The 22,130-nt window shown below is 40.7% G+C and overlaps 1 protein-coding gene across 1 annotated transcript in view; it reads right to left on the reverse strand.

Moving 5' to 3' along the window:
* Positions 1–22,130, reverse strand: part of LOC126235994 (esterase E4-like) — a 55,735-nt gene that overhangs the window by 22,785 nt on the left and 10,820 nt on the right. The window contains exons 2-4 of the mRNA XM_049944991.1: positions 7,718–7,864; positions 3,038–3,197; positions 794–979 (exon numbers count right to left, since the gene is read on the reverse strand). Of these exons, the coding sequence (XP_049800948.1) occupies positions 794–979; positions 3,038–3,197; positions 7,718–7,864 (493 nt within the window). The remainder of the gene's footprint in view (positions 1–793; positions 980–3,037; positions 3,198–7,717; positions 7,865–22,130) is intronic.

The raw sequence follows: 22,130 nt of genomic DNA on the forward strand, positions 1-22,130 counted from the left end.
TGTCGGAAAATCTGACATAATTTACAAACAGGAGCTTAACATGTTATGACTTTTCAATAAAAGAAGATTAGGATTTATTGCTCCATTGATGGCGACTTCATTAGAGATCAGTCACATGTTCATAATAGGGAATTGCGAGGGAGGAAACTGACTATGTCCTTTTTGAAGGAACCAATCTGGAATTTAGGGAAAATCTAGATTTGCATAGCTGGACAGGCAATTGAACCACAAACCCTCTAAATATTAGTCCAGTTTCTTATCACTGTCACCTTGCTCAGTATAATTTTACAATGTTCTTGAATATAAATAACATTTCAGTTCCAACTTAAATCTGCTAGCACATTATTATAATTTTTCACATGCATAAACCAAACAATTGTAAACCATGTAATAATAAGATCTCTCTTTAAAAAAGTTCATCTTGTATAGCAGTCTCTTGCCTACCAGTTCTTGTCAATTTGAGTTTTATTTTTCATTGTATATATAAAAAAAGTTATGTTAACAGTGAAGTACAATGAAAAAGATAGATTACTGCTCACAGTAAAGATGAAATGTTCAGTTCCAGACAGCCACAATGAAAAACTGTTACACATTTAGCTTTTGGTGTGACAAAAAGCTAAATGTGACCAAAAGCTAAATGTGCACAGTCTTCTTATGATGTCTGTCTGCAATTCAATGTATAATCTTTACGGTGAGTAGCAACCTAATCTTTTCATAATACTGTTTATATTACCTGCACAATTTCCAGTCACACTGTACTTTAGGTGGATATTAGTGTGAAACTTTGACATACCTCTGGACATTGGAGACAGCATATGCAAATACACACTGATGGACCCAGCACTATAGCCAGCAATAGTTACACTGCCTGGGTCACCTCCAAATAAAGCAATGTTTTGCTGCACCCATCGAAAAGCTATCACTTGATCCTTGAATCCATTATTTCCAGGAAGAACTGAATCTCCGGTGCTCAGGAATCCTGTGACATAACCAAATATACAGGTTTACATTTTATAACTGAAGCTGCATAGCATAAATAAAAATATGGTTTATTGTCTGACAATGATAGGTTATGTTGTATGTTTTAGTGTAACAAATTTCACAGTATTTAAATTAATATTTTTATCTTCTGGATCATCAGATTGGAGGCAATAATAGCAGCAGGGTGCATATCCAGAACTGAAAGATGATTTGTTATCTTGTCACTTTCTCCTAGATTTACATCTACAGCTACTTATTTACCTACACATGTGCTCTGCACACCCCTGTAAAGTGCAGGGCAGAGGCATTTAGCATGATATCACATGTTAGGTTTTCTTCCTGTTCCAATAGCTTATGGAGCACAGCTAAAAGGACTACTGAAATGCCTTTGTGACTAATTTTGTCTTTACTGTTTCTATTTTTTACAGTGTTATAATGGTTTTGTGTTACCATATTCATAAAAGTTATACTTACAATGCCCTAATATCTGTATATGACTACACACTAATCATTCACAGTTTTAACAAATAGAGAGATAAGAAGGTAAAATATCTACAGCTACTAAAGGGACTCCTAAGATCACAAAAATATTTCATGATTTATCATAAAAATAATTATAATTCTCCTCTCTGCATAAAATTTAAAAAAATGAATTGATCCTCTAATTTCTGTTCTCATTTTTCTGTTTAGTTTTATTCCTCAGGTAAGAGCTTGACAGATGAGAAATTATTCTGGAATATGTGGTTGCTTTGTATTGTTCACAGACCTCTCCTGTGCCATTCTCTTAATTTCAGAGTATCACTTACACTCAGTGGTATAAATAATTTCTGTGATATATTCCAACCTTTCTCTTCTCTTACATCCCTGATGTCTTAACACATGTCCTAGCATATTGTCCCATCTACTATTCAGTGTTTTCCACATGTTCTGTTCACCACCAATTTTGCAGAGGACCTCCCTAATTATTATCTTATCAGTCCACTGAATTAACAGAATTCTTTCCTTAATTCTCAAATTAAGGCCTATGTTTCATACTATTAGACTTATTTTAGTAAGAAATGCACTCGTTGCCTATTTTACTTTGCTCTAATATCCTTCTTGCTGAATCTGTAAAGCCTTATTTTGCTTCTAAGGTAGCAGTACTCCACGTCATTTACTATGTGATCCCTAAGTCTGATGTTAAATTCATCACTAATCCTACTTCTGCTAATTTTCAATCCTTTCAGTTTCCTTTCGTTTATTCTCCATCCATATTTTGTGCATTCTAGATTGTTCATACCATTCAGCAAGTCCTGTAATTCTTCCTCACTTTCATCAGTGAATCTTACCATTGATACCCTTTCACCTGAATCAGTCATTCCTTCTCATCCTGTCTGGTAAGTCTCCACTGACCTGGTGTTTGGGTGACTTCTGAACTTACCCCTTTCCCTGAACCCCTCCAGTCCTTTTCCTTCACCCATTTTCCTTCCCCTTTGGCTCCTCTGCCAGACAGTGGAGCCACTGGCTCCGAAAGCTTGCAAAAATTTAAATCATTTTGTGTTTGTGTTCCCCTCCCATTGCTTGGTGAGTAGATTTTTGTCTATCTGTTTATATTATATTACCAATAATTGATTATTGTTGTTATGTTCATTGTCATCAGTTCTTTATGTATTTAAAAACTCTTTTGGCTGGATAGTTGTTTCATAAGCTGTCAGCCCACAATTTCTCAGGAATTGAAATAACAATGAAAAAAGTTTGTTCTGTAGAGCAAAATTCATAACTATAAACAAAATATTACTTAGTGGCTTATGATACATCATATAATCATCACAAATTATGTTAATATACAAAAAAACAATTAAAATGCACCAAAATCAGATTTCCATCTCATGTTCAATGAGTTTCTTTCAACGAGATGTGTTGGTGTGTGAAATAAAGGAAGACTTTGCACATATGTATGTATGTACATATGTTTGTATGTGTGTTTGTATGTATGCACACTTGCACTTACATGTGAGGAATCATTTGTGTACATTTGTGTATAAGTGTATTCATTTGCTGTTTTGGGCCAACATACCTAAAGCTCCAAGCCTGTAGTTGAGAGTCACCAGAACTATGTCCTCATCCATCAAATACTGGGGACCAAACAAGTCACTAGATCCTCTAAAAAGGTAAAGAGCACCAGGATGAAGGAAGATCATCACTGGCCTCCTTGGGTTTCCTCTTCTGTCTGGCAACTGTCATCAGAAAACAAATGTCAAACTGTATGATTCTCTAAGTATACACTTTAGATCAATAATAATTCTAAGTGTGAGCAAAGATTGGGAAGTAATGTACAATATTTTTATTACCAAAAAGTTTAATGGGTAACAAAACAAAAGAAATCATAAACGAACTTACATCTTTTACCTACTTTTCTACAAAGTCACCAATGTTCTCAACACATTTCTCCCACTGTGGTACCAGTTTCAATATGCTCGTTTGTAGAAGTCTGGTTGGAGTATAGCCATCTGTGGGCTGCTGATTTCACTTACACATCTGTCACAAAGCATTGGGACCAAACAAACGAAAGTCCAACAGTGCAAGGTCCAGATTGCATGGTGGATGCTGGAGCACTTCTCACCAAAATCGGGCAACTTTCTCACAAACAGGAGCATAAACATGGGGGCAAGCATTGTTATGAAGAAGTATGACACCATCAGTATTAATGTTGTGACATTTGTCACGAAGGACACAATGCAACTTAACCAAAGTTTTAATGCAGGTTGCAGTATTCACAGTGGTCCTGTGTTCAGCAAAGTCCACCAGTAATACAATGTGCATATCCCAGAACTCTGTCACAAGCGCTTTCCTAGCAGACTAAGTCACTCTGAATTTTGTGTATACTAGGGAACCAGCAAGTTTTCACTCCATAGAAGCCTCTTTGGCTTTGGGAATGGTAGTGATATGCCCACGAGTCAACACCAGTGACGATTCCTTTCAGAAAGTCATGCCATTCTAGGGTGTAACACTTTAAGTGTTCCAAGCTTGTCATCATTTGCTGTCCCTTGTGGTTGTCTTTCAGATTCTTAGGCCCAGTAAGCACAAACGTTACAAAATTTCAGTGTGTCATGAACAATATCATATACCACACCATAGAAAATGTTGAACTGCTGTGATAATGTTTAGATTTGTACACAGCATTCATTCAAAATTACTGCCTCAATGGCTCCAACATTCTCTCGGGTAGCAGCTGTTACTGACCACTCGAAGTGTGACAAATCACTAAAGTTCACATGCCCTTCTTGGAAGAATGCACATCACCTGGAGACATTGCTATGGTTTATCCAGTTGCCCCTATACATTCCACACATGTCCTTATGAATTTCACTTGGTTTATTCCCTTTGGCCCACAAATATCTAATTACACTTTGCTGCTCTTCACAAGTTGACGACAGCAACATGCATTCTTGTTTATTTTGTAGTTCAGGCTTCTCTTGCTAGTGCTCCACATGAAAACAAAATACCCTTTGTAGCACAAACTTCAAACTATATCATCATGAAATTTCAACATTCCATTTGCAGTACCAGGGGAGAAAAAATTTATTGTGCTCTACTTTCTGATCCTCGTGCATGTGTAGCATGAGAAGGTCTTCAGCAGTAACGTCCATGATTGGTGTGGTTGAAGCTGTTCTCTACTTGCTCTCTCTCAGTACATGTAGTATATTTATTACTAAAGACAGTTATTTACATAAGCACATTTTTCTTCATGTATGATTAGTTCTATGTTTTCCTATCTTGTGTGATAATACTAATGACACTAATATTTCATAGATTAAAATGACTTCATAACTGAAGTAATAGCTTTCATAAATATGAATCATACATGTACTAATAAACTGCATTGGACAAAAACTGATTATAGTAAGAGATTGTAATTACAGTTTCTTAATTTTAAAAAAAATTGCAATAAAAGACTGAAACATCACAAACCAGGTTATCAGGTCTGCCATAAAGGCTGTTGATCTCTTTCAATTTTTGTAACTAAATGCATTCTGTTAACATTTAATTTCTTTATGTTTTAGAAAAATAAAATGACTTTTACAAGAAATTTGTCTGGTGTAAAAACAAGCTCCCTATATCTGTTTAGTGTGTCCTCTGGAAACATAGTATTTCTACCTTTTAACTTCTGCAGAGCAGATTGTAAAAATAATTATTAAAGTTGAATAAAAAAGGTCAAAACAGCACTGATGTTAGTCCCACTCATGTGTTTTTACCACAAATAGTGTAGACTGTTTCTCATGGAATGCTGCAGCATAGCCTTCAGTGTTATCAATAGTGGTAGTGCAGAATATGTGTGGAAGTTTTTCTGCTATAAAATCTACAACAAATGTCTGCTAGCGATTAAGTATCAGTCTGGAGATGTAATGATATTTTGCCAGATGTTCATCAAACTTGATCTGAACGATCAAGTTGTCTCAGACTATTGTCATCCTAGAAGTTAATACCTTTGCTAATTACATCTGTACCAAAGGATTTACTTGCAGAAAAAGGAAAGAATGGGTAGAGCTTAACACCTCAACATTCAGTGATGGGGTAGTAGGAGACAGGCAGTTCCATACACAAGTTGAGATAATTCATGCTATTGACTCACTGTTAGAAACAAGACAATGAATGAGTCACTGAAGAACATTACACCGTTACAGTCCTAACTGGCCTATATACGTAATCACAGCAGCATTTGTGTCATGCTAAGACATTATTGGCTGTGATATTAATAGATTGTCATTTGGTAGCAAATGATAAGTTTATCCAGTTCACTAGGACTGTGATGAAAAACATATTTTTTCCCAATAAGTTTATTAATCACTTAGACTGCAATATCTTATATCATTAGGTGGTTACCTAGGTCTAGCCATCTTCAGCTCTGTAATTTTATAAGTTATTTGGTTGGCGTAAAAGTTTGTAGCATTTTTGTTTTGGGTGTTGGTATTTTGTTTGCTATGGGTTTATTAACTAATTGTCTAATTTATAATTCACTATAGCAGTTTTAGTTCACATATTGTTATTTTGCCATTTCAGCATAGTGAGTGGAGCCGTGAATGCTAGGAAATGGTATGCCAAGAAGAGAAATCAGAATATTTTTGACATATTCTTCTGTTTGAGTCCAGTAGAGGGGTAACAACAGCAGAGGACGCAGCCAGAAACATTTGTGCCTTGCATGGGGATAATGCCATTTGACAGAGCATAGTGAGAAAATGATTCAATTTTAAGGAACAGCATTTTGACATTAGTGACTCTTCAAGTTCAGGAAGGCTTCTGGGGTTTGACAACAATCATTTAAGCATATTAATCCACAATGATCCATGTCAGTGTACTCAAGAACTGGCAGATGGAATGAACTGTAATCATTTTAACATCATGTGACATTTTCATACACTGGGGAAGGTTCAAACTTTGGGTGTATGTCTCCTGCAGGCTCTAAGCCAATATCACACAAATCAGTGGATTGCCATATGAGCATCTCTGCTTGCTCATCATCAATTGGCTCATGTACAACACTGGCAATTCCTACTCTGTATCATTACTGGTGAGAAGAAACGGTGTCTTTATGCTAAGATAGGGTAACAAAAGGAATGGTTGAGCCAAAATAATGCAGAAACTGCCCATACAAAGACCTGCATGCATCCACAAGAGATAAGGTCATGCACCTCATGGAACAGTGATGGTGTGGTGTACTACGAATTGCTTCCCCAAGGTATAAAAGATTTATTGTCAATAAGTGAGATGTCTTGCAGATGCAATCCAACAACAGTGACCAGGAAGACTATGTGAAGTGATGCTATTCCAAAATAAAGACTGCCCACATTATGCTTGACTGACGAAAAACACTATGCAGGAGTGGGGTGGCGAAGTCATTCCACATCCACCTTATTCCCCTGATTTTGTGCCCTCAAATTTTCATCATTTCCACTCTCTATTGAACAACTGTCAAGGAAATTCCTTTCCAGATGAAAATGCACTCTGAACAAGGCTTGACGAGTTCTTCGGCTCAAAATGACATGATTTCTGCAGTCACAGAATTGAAAAGTTTTCCCTGCATTGGAAGACTGTTGTAAATAGTGAAGGAGAATATATTACTCATGACTAAAGTCTCTGTTATGTGTATCTGTTGTGTTTATTAAACTTAGAGAAAAATACTACGAATTTATGCACCAACCGAAAACAAGTGCAATGCATCACTGAAGCATTATTACACATGCTTCATCAATTTCATAACAAGTATTGTGATGTTACAATGTAGATGGCTAATAAAGTTGTTAAAAACACTTAAAAAGCCATTAACTTCCACCCTTTGAAAGTCAGAAGGGTGTCTCATTCTGATTCATTTCTGAATTATCAGTTACTTGAATGAAGAAATAACAATGCACCTAATATATTGCAGAATTACTTACTGCATAAAATAACAAATTACTGTGTCAGTGAATAAAATATTTGTATTACCTACAATGAAGATGCCTATCACTAGGAAGAAAGAGTTACATTTATATTGGCAGCCATTTGTATGTCTTCAGTACGACTTAAACTATTTGCCCCAGTATCTAGGTAGTGATGTCTATATGCATGCTCCACTCTAAATTAGAACACATCATTTGACAATATGTATCTGAATAAACAAAACAATAAAGATGTATCAACAAGCAAATTTTTAACTAATGATTCAGATTCAAATACTTAGATACAGAGGTCACTTCTTAAAAGGCACTCTTTTACTTACTTTTGTTGTGTACACATTGAGAAACAAACAGTCTTCAGAAGTTGCGTTAGTATTTAGTTCTCGTATTGAAGGACAAAATGCTCCATCCTTTGTAGCATCCACAATACTACGTGAAGAGGTGGCAGAGGTTGATACTGGCACTGGCGGCTGAAAAATTGACTTTTTCTTAAGGAACTGCATTTTTGCTTACTTATTTAAAATGTATCTTAGTGTTAAGACAACCATTGCTCAAGATTAATTATCCAAGTTTGTGACTATAAATTTAAATTTCCTGGATAACCATTTCTTTTCTGACAACATTGGGAAGGTTTGGAAGATGTCTGATTCTGTTTTATGATTAAGCTTACCACATATACCAGTAAACAATCATGAATGTCTGTGGGGGTTAATTATCAGTTCAGAATGGTTAAAGTAGCTGAACTGCTATTTATTTCTACATGATGATTCAAATTGTCTTCTCCTCCCAAATCCACAAAGACTACCCAGGGAAAGGTAGAAACCATTCTAGCTCTGTCTATGTATTACAAAAAACTCAAAAAGGAAATACGAACCTGTCTCATGTAAAATATACTCTCACAGCTGAGTACATTACTGGTAGTACGTACCAACTATAAAGTGGTAAAATTAGTATGTTAGATGATTAATAAACACATCTTTTCAATGGTTTAGTTTTATTGTGTAAGAAATTTTCATTCCCTCCACCAATTCTCTTTCTGTGAACCTATTAAGATGAGGTCCCTCTCTGGGTACACTCTTGTTCACTGTAATGGAGAAGAGGGGGAAGGCATAGCACATGTGATAGGAAAACTATTCAAAGTTGTACTGTGAGCAATGGAGAGATAATGGAGCAGGGAACAAACTGGAGAGGAAGATTTAATCATTATCATAATCAGCATTACAATCACCATGTATATACACTAGGCAGCCACCTTTGGTGCTGCGATTTTGAGGAGGAGAGGGGGCATAACTCTAGAAAATTTCCACGAACTCAATTTATCAGTGGATGATGTTAGCAGTTTAGGTTTGGTCAGTATGATGCAAGTGTATTTCCTCTTGTGGCCATGCATGCATCAGTCAAGTGCAGCCATTCTTGCTGGCCTAGGAAAATGTTTCAAACACAACATCAAAAAATATTGTGTGCATCTTAAATGTTTTGAGTAAAGTCACCCTCAACCTGAAGGTTGGTTTGAACACTGTATCTCTACAGGAGGCAGTATGCCCTCACCTTTCTCCAAACCTTGAACCAGTTCATCCAGCCAGTTACCTATGCCTACATCTATACTCTGCAAATCACCTTGAGGTGCACGGCAGAGGATACATCCCATTTTACCAGTTATTAGGGATTCTTCCCGTTCCATTCACATATGGACTGTGGGAAGAATGATTGTCTGAATGCCTCTGTGCGTGCAGTTATTATTCTGATCTTGTTCTCATGATCCCTATGCGGGCGACACATAGCGGATTGTAGTATATTCATAGAGTTTTCATTTAAAGCTGGTTTTTGAAATTTGTCAGTAGACTTTTTTAGGATGGTTTAAATCTGTCCTCTAATAGACTTTCTCAGAATAGTTTACATCTGTCTTCATGAGTCTTCAAGTTCATTATCAGTATCTCTGTGATACTCTCCCATGGATTAAACAAACCTGTGACCATTTGCACTGCTCTTCACTGCATATGTTCAATACCCCCTGTTAGTCCTATCTGTTTCAGGCCCCACATACTTGAGCAGTAGTCTAGGTTGGGTTGCACGAGTGATTTGTAAGCTGTCTCCTTTGTAGACTGATTGCACTTCGCCAGTATTTTGCCGATAAACCAAAGTCTACTACCTAGTTTACCCATGACTGAGCCTATGTGATCATTCCATTTTATATCCCTACAAAGTGTTACAACCAGGTATTTGTAGAAGTTTGCCAATTCCAACAGTGACTCATTGATATTATAGTCAGAGGACACTACATTTTTTTTGCTTTGTTTTGTGTTGTGAAGTGCACAATTTTACATTTCTGAAGATTTAAAGCTAGTTGCCAATCTTTACAGCACTTTGTAAGCTTATCAAGATATGATTGAACATTTATGTAGCTTCTTCCAGATAGTACTTAATTGTAGAGAACTGATCTGCAAAAAGCCTGATGGTACTGTTAACATTGTCTGCAAGATCATTAATATACAACATGAACAGCAAGGGCCCAGCACACTTCCCTGGGGCACCTGAAGTTACTTGCACGCTATGTCCTCCCTACCAAAAAGTCCTCGATCCGGTCACAAATTTCATTTAATACCCCATATGATCATACTTTTTACAATAAACATAGGTGTGGTACTGAGTCAAATGCTTCTTGGAAATCAAGAAATTGTGAATCTCGTGCAAGAAAAGTGCTACTGGATTTCACATGATCAATGGTTTTTGAATCCATGCTGGATGGCATTGAGGTCATTCTGTTCAAGATACTTTATTATGTTTAAGCTCAGATTGTGTTCTAAGATTCTACAACAGATTGATGTCAAGGACATTGGATGGTAGTTTTGTGGATCACTTCCACTACCCTTCTCGTAGACAGGTGTGTTCTGTGCTTTTCTCCAAGAACTGGGAATGGCTTTTTGTTCGAGGGATCTATGATATATTATAGTGAGAAGGGGGGCTAACTCAGCCAAAACTTCACTATACAATCTGACAGGGATTCCGTCAGGCCCTGTGGTTTGTTCAGTTTTAATGATTTCATCTGTTTCTCAACACTACTGACATTAATACTTACTTCATTCATGTTTTCAATGGTATAAGGATTTAATTGGGACATTCTCCTTGGTTTTCCTTTGTAAAGGAACATTTGAAAATGGAGTTAAGCATTTCAGCTTTTGCTTTGCTACCATAAATTTCAGTTCCTGACTCATTCACTAAGGACCGGACACAAACAGCCTTTACATACGACCAGAGTTTCTTTGGGTTCTATGAAAGATCAGTTGACAATGTTTTGCTACGGTAGGCATTGAAGGCATCACACATTGCTCTTTTGACAGCCAAATGTGTTTCATTCAGCATCTGGCTATCTGTAGCCCTACATGTTGTTTTACACCTATTATGCAGTAATCTCTGTTTCTTTAGAAGTTCGTTTACAGTGGCTGTTTACCATGGAGGTTCCCTCCCATTATGGACTGTTTCACTGGGTACATACCTATCCTGTGTGGAGTCAACTATTCTTTTAAGCTTGAACCATATTTCCTCTACTTTCCTGGCCTGTGCTGAAAGTTTAAATTTCCTCACTGAGATATGACACCTCTAATTTTTTATCTAGTTTACTGAACATATATTCTTTCAGCTTGTTTTAGTTGTCCTATGTCACCACAACTGTATCATGGTCACTGATACCAATTTTGTAGGGTACATTCTCAAAGAGGTCAGGTCTAGTTTGTTGGCCATTAGATCGAATATATTTCCATTAGTGGGGTTATAAGGGGGCCTACAGGTTAATGTGGAATCCAGAGCATCTTGGCATTTTACACATAGGCAGATGATTGGCATAGATGAAAGAAGTGATAAATAACACAATAACCACAAACTGAACCCAAGACCTTTGGATCTGTATTCTGGCACTTATCAAGTTAGCCATAGATTGTAGTGGCTGTTATATTGTTCAGTCCAAGGACTGCTTTGATGCAGCTTTTCATACTAGTCTACTCTGTGCAAGCCTCTTCATCTCTGTGTAAGTACTGCAACCTATATCCTTCTGAGTCTGCTTACTGTATTCATGATGTGTCTCCCTCTAATTATCCCGTAGAGTTTGCTCCAGTATCAAATTGACAATTCATTAGTGATTCAGAATGTCATACCAACTCATCCCTCCTTTTAGTGATTTTGTACCATACGTTTTTTTCTCCCCTGTTCAGATTGCTACCTCCTCATTAGACACGTGATCTATCCATTTAACTATCAGCATGCTTCTATTCTCTTCTTCTGTGAACCTCACATTGTCCACATTTCACTTCCATATGAGTCTACAATTCAAATAAAAAGTAGTTTTTGTATTGTTTCACACTCCTAAGCATTTAATCTAATTTATGTCTCAATGCATTTAAGTTTAAATAACTGGTCCTAATTTCCTGAAATCTTAATTACTAGTGAAATTATTGTTGTTATTATTATTATTATTATTATTGTTACTGCTAGTGTCTATGGCTGAGAGCTTACTGTGTTGGCCTTTCATACCACATTGCAGGCTCAACCCACCTGAGATTGCTGGCTCCCTTTTTTTTCACGTGCTATGTCATACAAAAATAATGCCTCTAAATGATAGTTCGAGCATATTTGCTAAACTCTCACTATAAATCTGAACTTCAGATTCTGTAGCCAGTTTATCACTAGAGGCATCGACGTGGAAATAAAATTGGCAAAAAGTGGTCAGTGTTAAATATTTGTAATACTGTTTCCTTACTTCTCATATTTAATGTGTTGTAGCTATGTTGTTCCCTTATTTTTCAAACTAAATACAACATATTACAGGTAAACAAATTTAAGATGTATTACAACTGTTTTATTGTTTTACAACAATGATTATATATAATCTTTTGTTAGGATGTGAAAACTCTTAGAGCCAGCATTGAGATTAATGAGTGGGCAGGACATGTAGCCAGAGTCATACAAACTCCTTTTTGAGCTGTCAGAGTTTGCCTCTGCCTCTGTATTCTCCTGACATGACACCAAGTGACTTCTCTCTTTTTCCTCACCTTTTCCGAGTTGTTTAATATTGAAGTTAGCCAATCAGGTCCTTGCATGCTCATACTGAAGCAGCTGCACGTGTTGAAGAGCGATGATGCACAGACATCTGTAGGTCTGTAGTTACTTCTTGTCCAAAATGCTCATCACCAGTTACAATGAGCCTTTTTCGGTAATTTAAGCTAGGTGAGCAAAAGCTATGTTTCTATGATTTGAGAAAACCAAACGAAGAATAAATTTGGTGACACCGTCTCTGGGAGGCTACTTGAATTTGCGCATGTGACAATCTGATTGGCCAACTTCAATGCTAAGTAACTCGGAAACAGCACAACGTATCGAATTTTTTTCTTAACAATTATTTCTCAGCACCCCCTCCCTTGCAACACCCTTACAAGCTTTTCAGTCTCTTTCTGACCACTCTGTGTAACCAAGGTCTTTGCCAGCCACCACCATAGGAGAAAACGTGCCGCATTGAAGGATGAATGTGTTGAGAAGAACTAACACCAACTGCGTAGCCACAGCTTCATTTTTTCGATTTGATAATTTAAATTTTAGGACTAAGTGTCATATTACTATACTGTGTTATCCCCTTATCATTTTTTATGTACATTGGCACAGCGAGGTACAGAATACTTGAAGTTTTATCCCCTTTTCATTTTTTATGTACATTGGTACAGCGAGTTACAGAACACTTGAAGTTGAGTGATATGATGGGTACGAGGTTCTTGAAGACTTTATGAATACATTTCTACAGAAAATTTGAAGCAAGCTGGAGTTATTTGTACAGATGAAGATTTTAACGTATGGAGAATTCTGGAGGAGACATTTACTGAGTCAAACGGCTGATGAAGACTAGAACGTTCCACATGATGACCACATAGGTAAAATTTGAGAAATCCGATCGTGCACAGGGACGGGGGGGGGGGGGGGGGGGCACCGAGAATCTTTACTGACGCAATAGGAGAAAGGTGGAAGAGGAGAAGCGTTGGTGATTCTTGTACACGCTGGGAAACTTCCGACGTACAACGCACCGTACGGTGACGTAAGGAATGAGGATGTGGATGTAGGCTTTCAAGATTTTGCAGCGCCTAAGAGAGTTTCTAATTCATGGACAAACAATTAGACAAAAACCGACAGTCAGCCTTTTGCCACTGAAACCGAGAATCCACTGGTGTTTGCCGCTGCAAGAGAATATGCGAAGCGGTTGGAGAAGGCGGTTTTCACCTTCGCGTGTGTCAAGAATTTATTTTCGGCGCGGGAAGCAACAGCATGCTATCTTGTTGTCGCAGCGGTTATCGCCGTCAACAGGAAGGTGACAGAATCTGACAGTTTCTCAGGTTTTAGCCGCACTAGGCGGTAGTGATTTGACCGCATAACTTCCGACGCCGGAAACTCACCGATGCAGCGTAATAATGTCACAACACTGCAATCTCCGTCGGAAACCAACGAGTACGGGTGTCACTGAAGTTGAAACGCTCATCATCCGGAAATTATTTATGAGAACACAGCGCTTTATAAGATACTGTCCGTGGCATAATCTTCCTGTCGTCACTTTACTCTGCTTGATACCATCTATGTTTTATTGCAGACGATTTCTGTAGCACGCCTGGGGTTGAACAAAAAACTGCGAGTCACAGTTAATTCAACTACCATTCCATATATGACTCTTTGTCATTTGTTACCTGCAATGGAAAACACCCGCCAACTGCAGCAGCTGTAAGTTTTGGGAAAGGAGATTTGAACAATGAAAGAGGAAGCAGGCCGAGAAAAAACTTTACGATCATGGAAATGAAAAAGCATTGTCTGATTACGTGATTTAAGAACGAATTGGGGGGTCGATATGGAAAACCTCGAGAATCCATTATTAGAGTTAGTATTCGAAGGAGCTTTTGAAGACTTGCGATGAGATAATGTGGAAGGCATAGATAACATTCCTTCAGAATTTCTAAAGTAAAATCACGGAATGACAACCAAACGACTATTCAAGATGGTTCATAGAATCAAAAGTCTGGAGATATACCGTCAGAAAATTTCACACACACAAGCCTGAAGATAGCAAGACCAGGTAAGTGCGAGAACTATCGAACAATCAGATTAACAGGCATTTGAAACAGAAGTACATAAAATGTATCCGCAGTTGCGAATATGGACTACCATCAGCTGTATAATGGAATGGTGACAGCGAAAATTTGTGAGGGATTCGAACCCAGATTTCCCACTTATCGCAAGCGGCCACCTTACCATTTGGCTATCCGGGCACGCACGACTCACGGCGACCTTCCAACTTCCATATGTCGTCAATCATATGTCTACAACCTGAACTTGTACATCGATTATGTATATTCCCGTACAAGTGAGAACCCTGCATCGGCGGATAAACGCAATACTGCAGTGCCTATGTTATTCCAAATTACGATGTAATGCTCCTTCGAATACGCATGCATGTATATGGTAGTCCATATTCGTAACTGCGAATACATTTCATGACGGCTGTAGTCGCTACATTGTCTGTTTCTTCGGACATGCATGCACGTCCGAAGAAACATTACGTCGTCATTTTGAACAACATACGTACTGCAGTATCGTAGGGAAACAAGTTGTTGACAATAAAAACATCCCATCCCAGAATGAAATTTTCACTCTGCAGCGGAGTGGCCGCTGATAGGAAACTTCCTGGCAGATTAAAACTGTGTACCGCACCGAGACTCGAACTCGGGACCTTTGCCTTTCGCGGGCAAGTGCTCTACCATCTGAGCTACCGAAGCACGACTCACGACCCGTCCTCACATCTTTAATTCCGCCAATACCTCGTCTCCTACCTTTCAAACTTCACAGAGGCTCTCCTGCGAACCTTGCAGAACTAGCACTTCTGGAAGAAGGCATGGCTTTGCCACAGCCTGAGAGATGTTTCCAGAATGAAATTTTCACCCTGCAGCGGAGTGTGCGCACATATGAAACTTCCTGGCAGATTAAAACTGTGTGCCGGACCGAGACTCGAACTCGGGACCTTTGCCTTTCGCGGGCTAGTGCTCTACCATCTGAGCTACCCTAGCACGACTCACGACCCGTCCTCGCATCTTTAATTCCGCCAGTACCTCGTCTCCTAACTTTCAAACTTCACAGAGGCTCTCCTGCGAACCTTGCAGAACTAGCACTTCTGGAAGAAGGCATGGCTTTGCCACAGCCTGAGAGATGTTTCCAGAATGAAATTTTCACCCTGCAGCGGAGTGTGCGCAGATATGAAACTTCCTGGCAGATTAAAACTGTGTGCCGGACAGAGACTCGAAATCGGGACCTTTGCCTTTCGCGGGCAAGTGCTCTACCATCTGAGCTACCTTAACACGACTCACGACCCGTCCTCGCATCTTTAATTCCGCCAGTACCTCGTCTCCTACCTTTCAAACTTCACAGAGGCTCTCCTGCGAACCTTGCAGAACTAGCACTTCTGGAAGAAGGCATGGCTTTGCCACAGCCTGAGAGATGTTTCCAGAATGAAATTTTCACCCTGCAGCGGAGTGTGCGCAGATATGAAACTTCCTGGCAGATTAAAACTGTGTGCCGGACCGAGCCTCGAACTCGGGACCTTTGTCTTTTGCGGGCAAGTGCTCTACCATCTGAGCTACCCAAGCACGACTCACGACCCGTCCTCGCATCTTTAATTCCGCCAGTACCTCGTCTCCTACCTTTCAAACTTCACAGAGGCTCTCCTGCGAACCTTGCAGAACTAGAACTTCTGGAAGAAGGCATGGCTTTGCCACAGCCTGAGAGATGTTTCCAGAATGAAATTTTCACCCTGCAGCGGAGTGTGCGCACATATGAAACTTCCTGGCAGATTAAAACTGTGTGCCGGACCGAGACTCGAACTCGGGACCTTTGCCTTTCGCGGGCAAGTGCTCTACCATCTGAGCTACCCTAGCACGACTCACGACCCGTCCTCGCATCTTTAATTCCGCCAGTACCTCGTCTCCTAACTTTCAAACTTCACAGAGGCTCTCCTGCGAACCTTGCAGAACTAGAACTTCTGGAAGAAGGCATGGCTTTGCCACAGCCTGAGAGATGTTTCCAGAATAAAATTGTCACCCTGCAGCGGACTGTGCGCAGATATGAAACTTCCTGGCAGATTAAAACTGTGTGCCGGACCGAGACTCGAAATCGGGACCTTTGCCTTTCGCGGGCAAGTGCTCTACCATCTGAGCTACCTTAACACGACTCACGACCCGTCCTCGCATCTTTAATTCCGCCAGTACCTCGTCTCCTACCTTTCAACTTCACAGAGGCTCTCCTGCGAACCTTGCAGAACTAGCACTTCTGGAAGAAGGCATGGCTTTGCCACAGCCTGGGAGATGTTGCCAGAATGAAATTTTCACCCTGCAGCGTAGTGTGCACAGATATGAAACTTCCTGGCAGATTAAAACTGTGTGCCGGACCGAGACTCGAACTCGGGACCTTTGCCTTTCGCGGGCAAGTGCTCTACCATCTGAGCTACCGAAGCACGACTCACGACCCGTCCTCGCATCTTTAATTCCGCCAGTACCTCGTCTCCTACCTTTCAACTTCACAGAGGCTCTCCTGCGAACCTTGCAGAACTAGCAATTCTGGAAGAAGGCATGGCTTTGCCGCAGCGTGAGAGATGTTTCCAGAATGAAATTTTCAGCCTGCAGCGGAGTGTGCGCAGATATGAAACTTCCTGGCAGATTAAAACTGTGTGCCGGACCGAGACTCGAACTCGGGACCTTTGCCTTTCGCGGGCAAGTGCTCTACCATCTGAGCTACCCAAGCACGACTCACGACCCGTCCTCGCATCTTTAATTCCGCCAGTACCTCGTCTCCTACCTTTCAACTTCACAGAGGCTCTCCTGCGAACCTTGCAGAACTAGCACTTCTGGAAGAAGGCATGGCTTTGCCACAGCCTGAGAGATGTTTCCAGAATGAAATTTTCACCCTGCAGCGGAGTGTTCGCAGATATGAAACTTCCTGGCAGATTAAAACTGTGTGCCCGACCGAGACTCGAAATCGAGACCTTTGCCTTTCGCGGGCAAGTGCTCCACCATCTGAGCTACCGAAGCACGACTCACGACCCGTCCTCGCATCTTTAATTCCGCCAGTACCTCGTCTCCTAACTTTCAAACTTCACAGAGGCTCTCCTGCGAACCTTGCAGAACTAGCACTTCTGGAAGAAGGCATGGCTTTGCCACAGCCTGGGAGATGTTTCCAGAATGAAATTTTCACCCTGCAGCGGAGTGTGCGCAGATATGAAACTTCCTGGCAGATTAAAACTGTGTGCCCGACCGAGACTCGAACTCGGGACCTTTGCCTTTCGCGGGCAAGTGCTCTATCATCTGAGCTACCCAAGCACGACTCACGACCCGTCCTCGCATCTTTAATTCCGCCAGTACCTCGTCTCCTAACTTTCAAACTTCACAGAGGCTCTCCTGCGAACCTTGCAGAACTAGCACTTCTGGAAGAAGGCATGGCTTTGCCACAGCCTGGGAGATGTTTCCAGAATGAAATTTTCACCCTGCAGCGGAGTGTGCGCAGATATGAAACTTCCTGGCAGATTAAAACTGTGTGCCGGACCGAGACTCGAACTCGGGACCTTTGCCTTTCGCGGGCAAGTGCTCCACCATCTGAGCTACCGAAGCACGACTCACGACCCGTCCTCGCATCTTTAATTCCGCCAGTACCTCGTCTCCTAACTTTCAAACTTCACAGAGGCTCTCCTGCGAACCTTGCAGAACTAGCACTTCTGGAAGAAGGCATGGCTTTGCCACAGCCTGGGAGATGTTTCCAGAATGAAATTTTCACCCTGCAGCGGAGTGTGCGCAGATATGAAACTTCCTGGCAGATTAAAACTGTGTGCCGGACCGAGACTTGACCTCGGGACCTTTGCCTTTCGCGGGCAGGTGCTCTACCATCTGAGGTACCATCTGAGCTATTAGAGCACTTGCCCGCGAGAGGCAAAGGTCCCGAGTTCGAGTCTCGGTCCGGCACACAGTTTTAATCTGTCAGGAAGTTTCAATAATAATATTCACAAGAATGGAAAAGATAGTTGCGGATGTATTGGATGACGACCAGTTTGGCTTTAGGAAAGGTAAAGGCGCCAGAAAGACGGTTCTTGCCTCGCACTTGATAATGGTAGCAAGACCTGAGAAAAATCAAGACACGTCCAGAGGATTTGTCGACCCAGAAAAAGTTTTCGATGATGCAAAACGATACAACATATACTAAATTCTCTGGAAAATAGATGTAAGCCATAGACAAAGACGGATTATATAGTCCACAATATGTACAAGAACCAAGAGGGGGGAAAAAGAACCATGACGGAGGGGGGGGGGGGATATGGGAGACCAAGAACGACGTGTTCGGATTACAAAGGAGGTAAGACAGGGTTGTGGTCGTTCGCTCCTTCTATACAATCTATACATCAAAGAAGCAGTGATGGAAAGAAAAGAAGGCACTGGGACTAAAATGCAGGGTAAAAACTTATCAGTGATAAGATACACTGATAACATTGCCAATCTTAGTGAAAGTGAAGAAGAATTACAGGATCTGTTGAGTAGAATGAATAGTATAATGAGTTCATGATATGGATTGAGAGTAAACTGGACGAAAACAGAAGTAATGAGAACTAGCAGAAATGAGTAGCGAAAAAGTTAAGATCAAAATTAATGGTCATGAAGTAAAGGAATTTAAGGAATCCTGCTACCTTGGAAGCAAAATAACCCATGCCGGACGAAGCAGGGATTACATAAAAAGCAGACTAGTACAGGCAAAGATGGCATTCCTGGCTAAGAGAAGTGCAGTGGTATCAAACACAGGCCTTAATTTGACTAAGAAATTTCTGAGAATGTACGTTTGGAGCACAGTATTGTATGGTAGTGTATCATGGGCAGTGGGAAAACTGGAACAGAACAGAATCGAAGCGTTTGAGTTGTTATCCTACAAAAGAATGTTGAAAATTAGGTGGACTGATAAGGTAAGTAATGAAGGCAGGGAGAGGAAGATGTGGAAAACACTTTTACGAGAAGAAGGGACAGAGCCTAGAGGAAGTATATTAAGGCATTAAGAGATAACTTCCGTAGAACTTGAAGGAGCTATAGAGAGGCCAGTTGGAGTGGCCGAGCAGTTCAAAGCACTTTAGTCTGGAACCGCACGACCACTACGGTCGCAGGTTCGAATCCTGCCTCAGACATGGATGTGTGTGATGTCCTTAGGTTAGTTAGGTTTAAGTAGTTCTAAGTCTAGGGGACTGATGACCTCAGGTGTTAAGTCCCGTAATGCTCAGAGCCATTTGAACCATTTGAAGATGGAGAAAAAAGAGTTTCGTGCTGTTATTGAACATTTGCATGTGATGCGTTGGACTGTCGCACAAATCAAAACAAAGCTGGATGAAGTTCACGTGGACTCTGCACCAACACTGAAGACCATTTACTTTTGAATTAATGAATTTAAACGTGGTCGGTCAAGCACTGAAGACAAAGCATGCTCCGGCCATCCAACTGAGGTCACCACGGAGAAAACCATTGACAAATTCCATGATATGGTAATGCAAGACCGTCGAATCCAAATTCATGAGATTACTGAGACTTGAAGCATTTCAACTGAGCGGATGCTCCTACATGGAGAATTGGCTATGAAGAAACTGTGTGTGAGGAGAGTGCCACGATTGCTCATAGTCGACCAAAAGTGCATCCGGCCAACATTTCTGGCGATGTTAAATCGCAACCCACAAGATTTTTTGTGCCATTTTGTGATTGTTGATGAAACCTGGATCCATCATTATTATGCGTACACTATATCATTGCAGTCGGCCGCGACCGTAAACAAAAGAGGGGAGAGGAGCGGTGAGGGGAAATAAGACCCACCTCGTTCTGGAAGGGTTGCCATCCTACGTCGCGTTCTGTACTTCCACGAAAACAGAACTGACATAACGGTCCTTTTGATGTGCCGAGAGTAGCATTCGAATCTCTTTAAGCACCAGGATTATGCTCTTCATTCATTTCGAAATAAGAAAAAAAAGTCAAGTGATCCACAACACAATGAAAATTGGAGTACACAAAGCATTTGGTAGTGGCTACAGCGCAATTGTTTGCTGTGGTTGGTAGGCACTTCAGACCCGACCTCTACCGGTATCTTCCCCAACAATGGTTCGAAACACTCCCCACCTAGAACTGCCATGATACAGTGTCAGCATAATACACACCAGAGTCAAAGCGGCGGTCAAAACGTTGGGCAAAGGCTGCTAAAAGTGCACCATAAAAGGCAAAGACCGTTTTGTCTGTTGGTAACGCGATAGCCAATGTTTTTTTGGGATTCCCAAGAAATAATCCTCATAGACCACGTGGAAAAGGTCAGAACCATAATTGCACCCTACTACGCTTTCTTGTTGGATGGTTTGAAACTTGCATTGACTGAAAAAAAGATCAAGGCTGGCATGTAAAAAAGTGCTCTTCATCAGGATAACGCACCATCCCACACATCAGCAATAACAATGGCGAAAGTGCAATAACTGAACTTTGATTGGATCCTCAGTCACCCTGTTCACCAGACTTAGTCCTAAGTTACTTCTTCCTGTTCCCTAAATTGAAACGTTGGCTTTCTGGGAAGAAATTTTCATCAAAAAAGAAAGTGATAGTTGCAGTCAATGAGTATCTCGTGGAGTTTGACAGAACCTATTTTTCCGGTGAGATGAAAAAGCTAGACCAACTGTATATCCCTCAAAGGAGATTGTCAAAGCATCCTCGTTTATTCAACAAATAATTGAAGCGTAGGCTGCAAGCGCTACTCTGAGATGAAGAGGTTGGCAAAGGAAAAGAACTGTTGACGGCCAGCATAAAATCTGTCAGCAGACTGAGGAAAAACAGCATCTTGAGTACCTCAATTGGAAGCTGAAAAGGCTTTCATATTTTTGACTCGAATTTTTACAGTTTTTGTGGATTTTCACAGTGCTTAGTTCTGAAATGAATATCTTGTCGTTAATAAGTGGGTCTGGGGGACTCCAATCGCTGTACTCAACAGGACTTTCCTATGAACGTCTATACAGCTGTTTGCCCCTCGTAAATTTGAATGTATCTTTTTTTTTACATCTAAGGTGGCTAAATGCTATCAGAATCAATGTTGAACTTCGTAACAATGTTGAATAAAGCCCCGAAAGGGATAAGGGCAACGTAACATACCGCAACAGAACAATACGAGGTGCATTCAAGTTCTAAGGCCTCCGATTTTTTTTCTCCGGACTGGAAAGAGATAGAAACATGCGCATTGTTTTAAAATGAGGCCGCGTCCATTGTCAATACAGTTTAATGAAGGCAGAACATCGTGTGACAACAAACCGAAACAACCTCGGGCTCGCACAAGCCGGTCTGGCGATATGATCGAGAAAGTGGAGAGAATTGTTTTGGGGGATCGCCGAATGACTGTTGAACAGATCGCCTCCAGAGTTGGCATTTCTGTGGGTTCTGTGCACACAATCCTGCATGACGACCTGAAAATGCGAAAAGTGTCATCCAGGTGGGTGCCACGAATGCTGACGGACGACCACATGGCTGCCCGTGTGGCATGTTGCCAAGCAATGTTGACGCGCAACGACAGCATGAATGGGACTTTCTTTTCGTCGGTTGTGACAATGGATGAGACGTGGATGCCATTTTTCAATCCAGAAACAAAGCGCCAGTCAGCTCAATGGAAGCACACAGATTCACCACC

This window comes from Schistocerca nitens, chromosome 2 (genome assembly GCF_023898315.1).
Source record: "Schistocerca nitens isolate TAMUIC-IGC-003100 chromosome 2, iqSchNite1.1, whole genome shotgun sequence".
NCBI lineage: Eukaryota > Metazoa > Arthropoda > Insecta > Orthoptera > Acrididae > Schistocerca > Schistocerca nitens.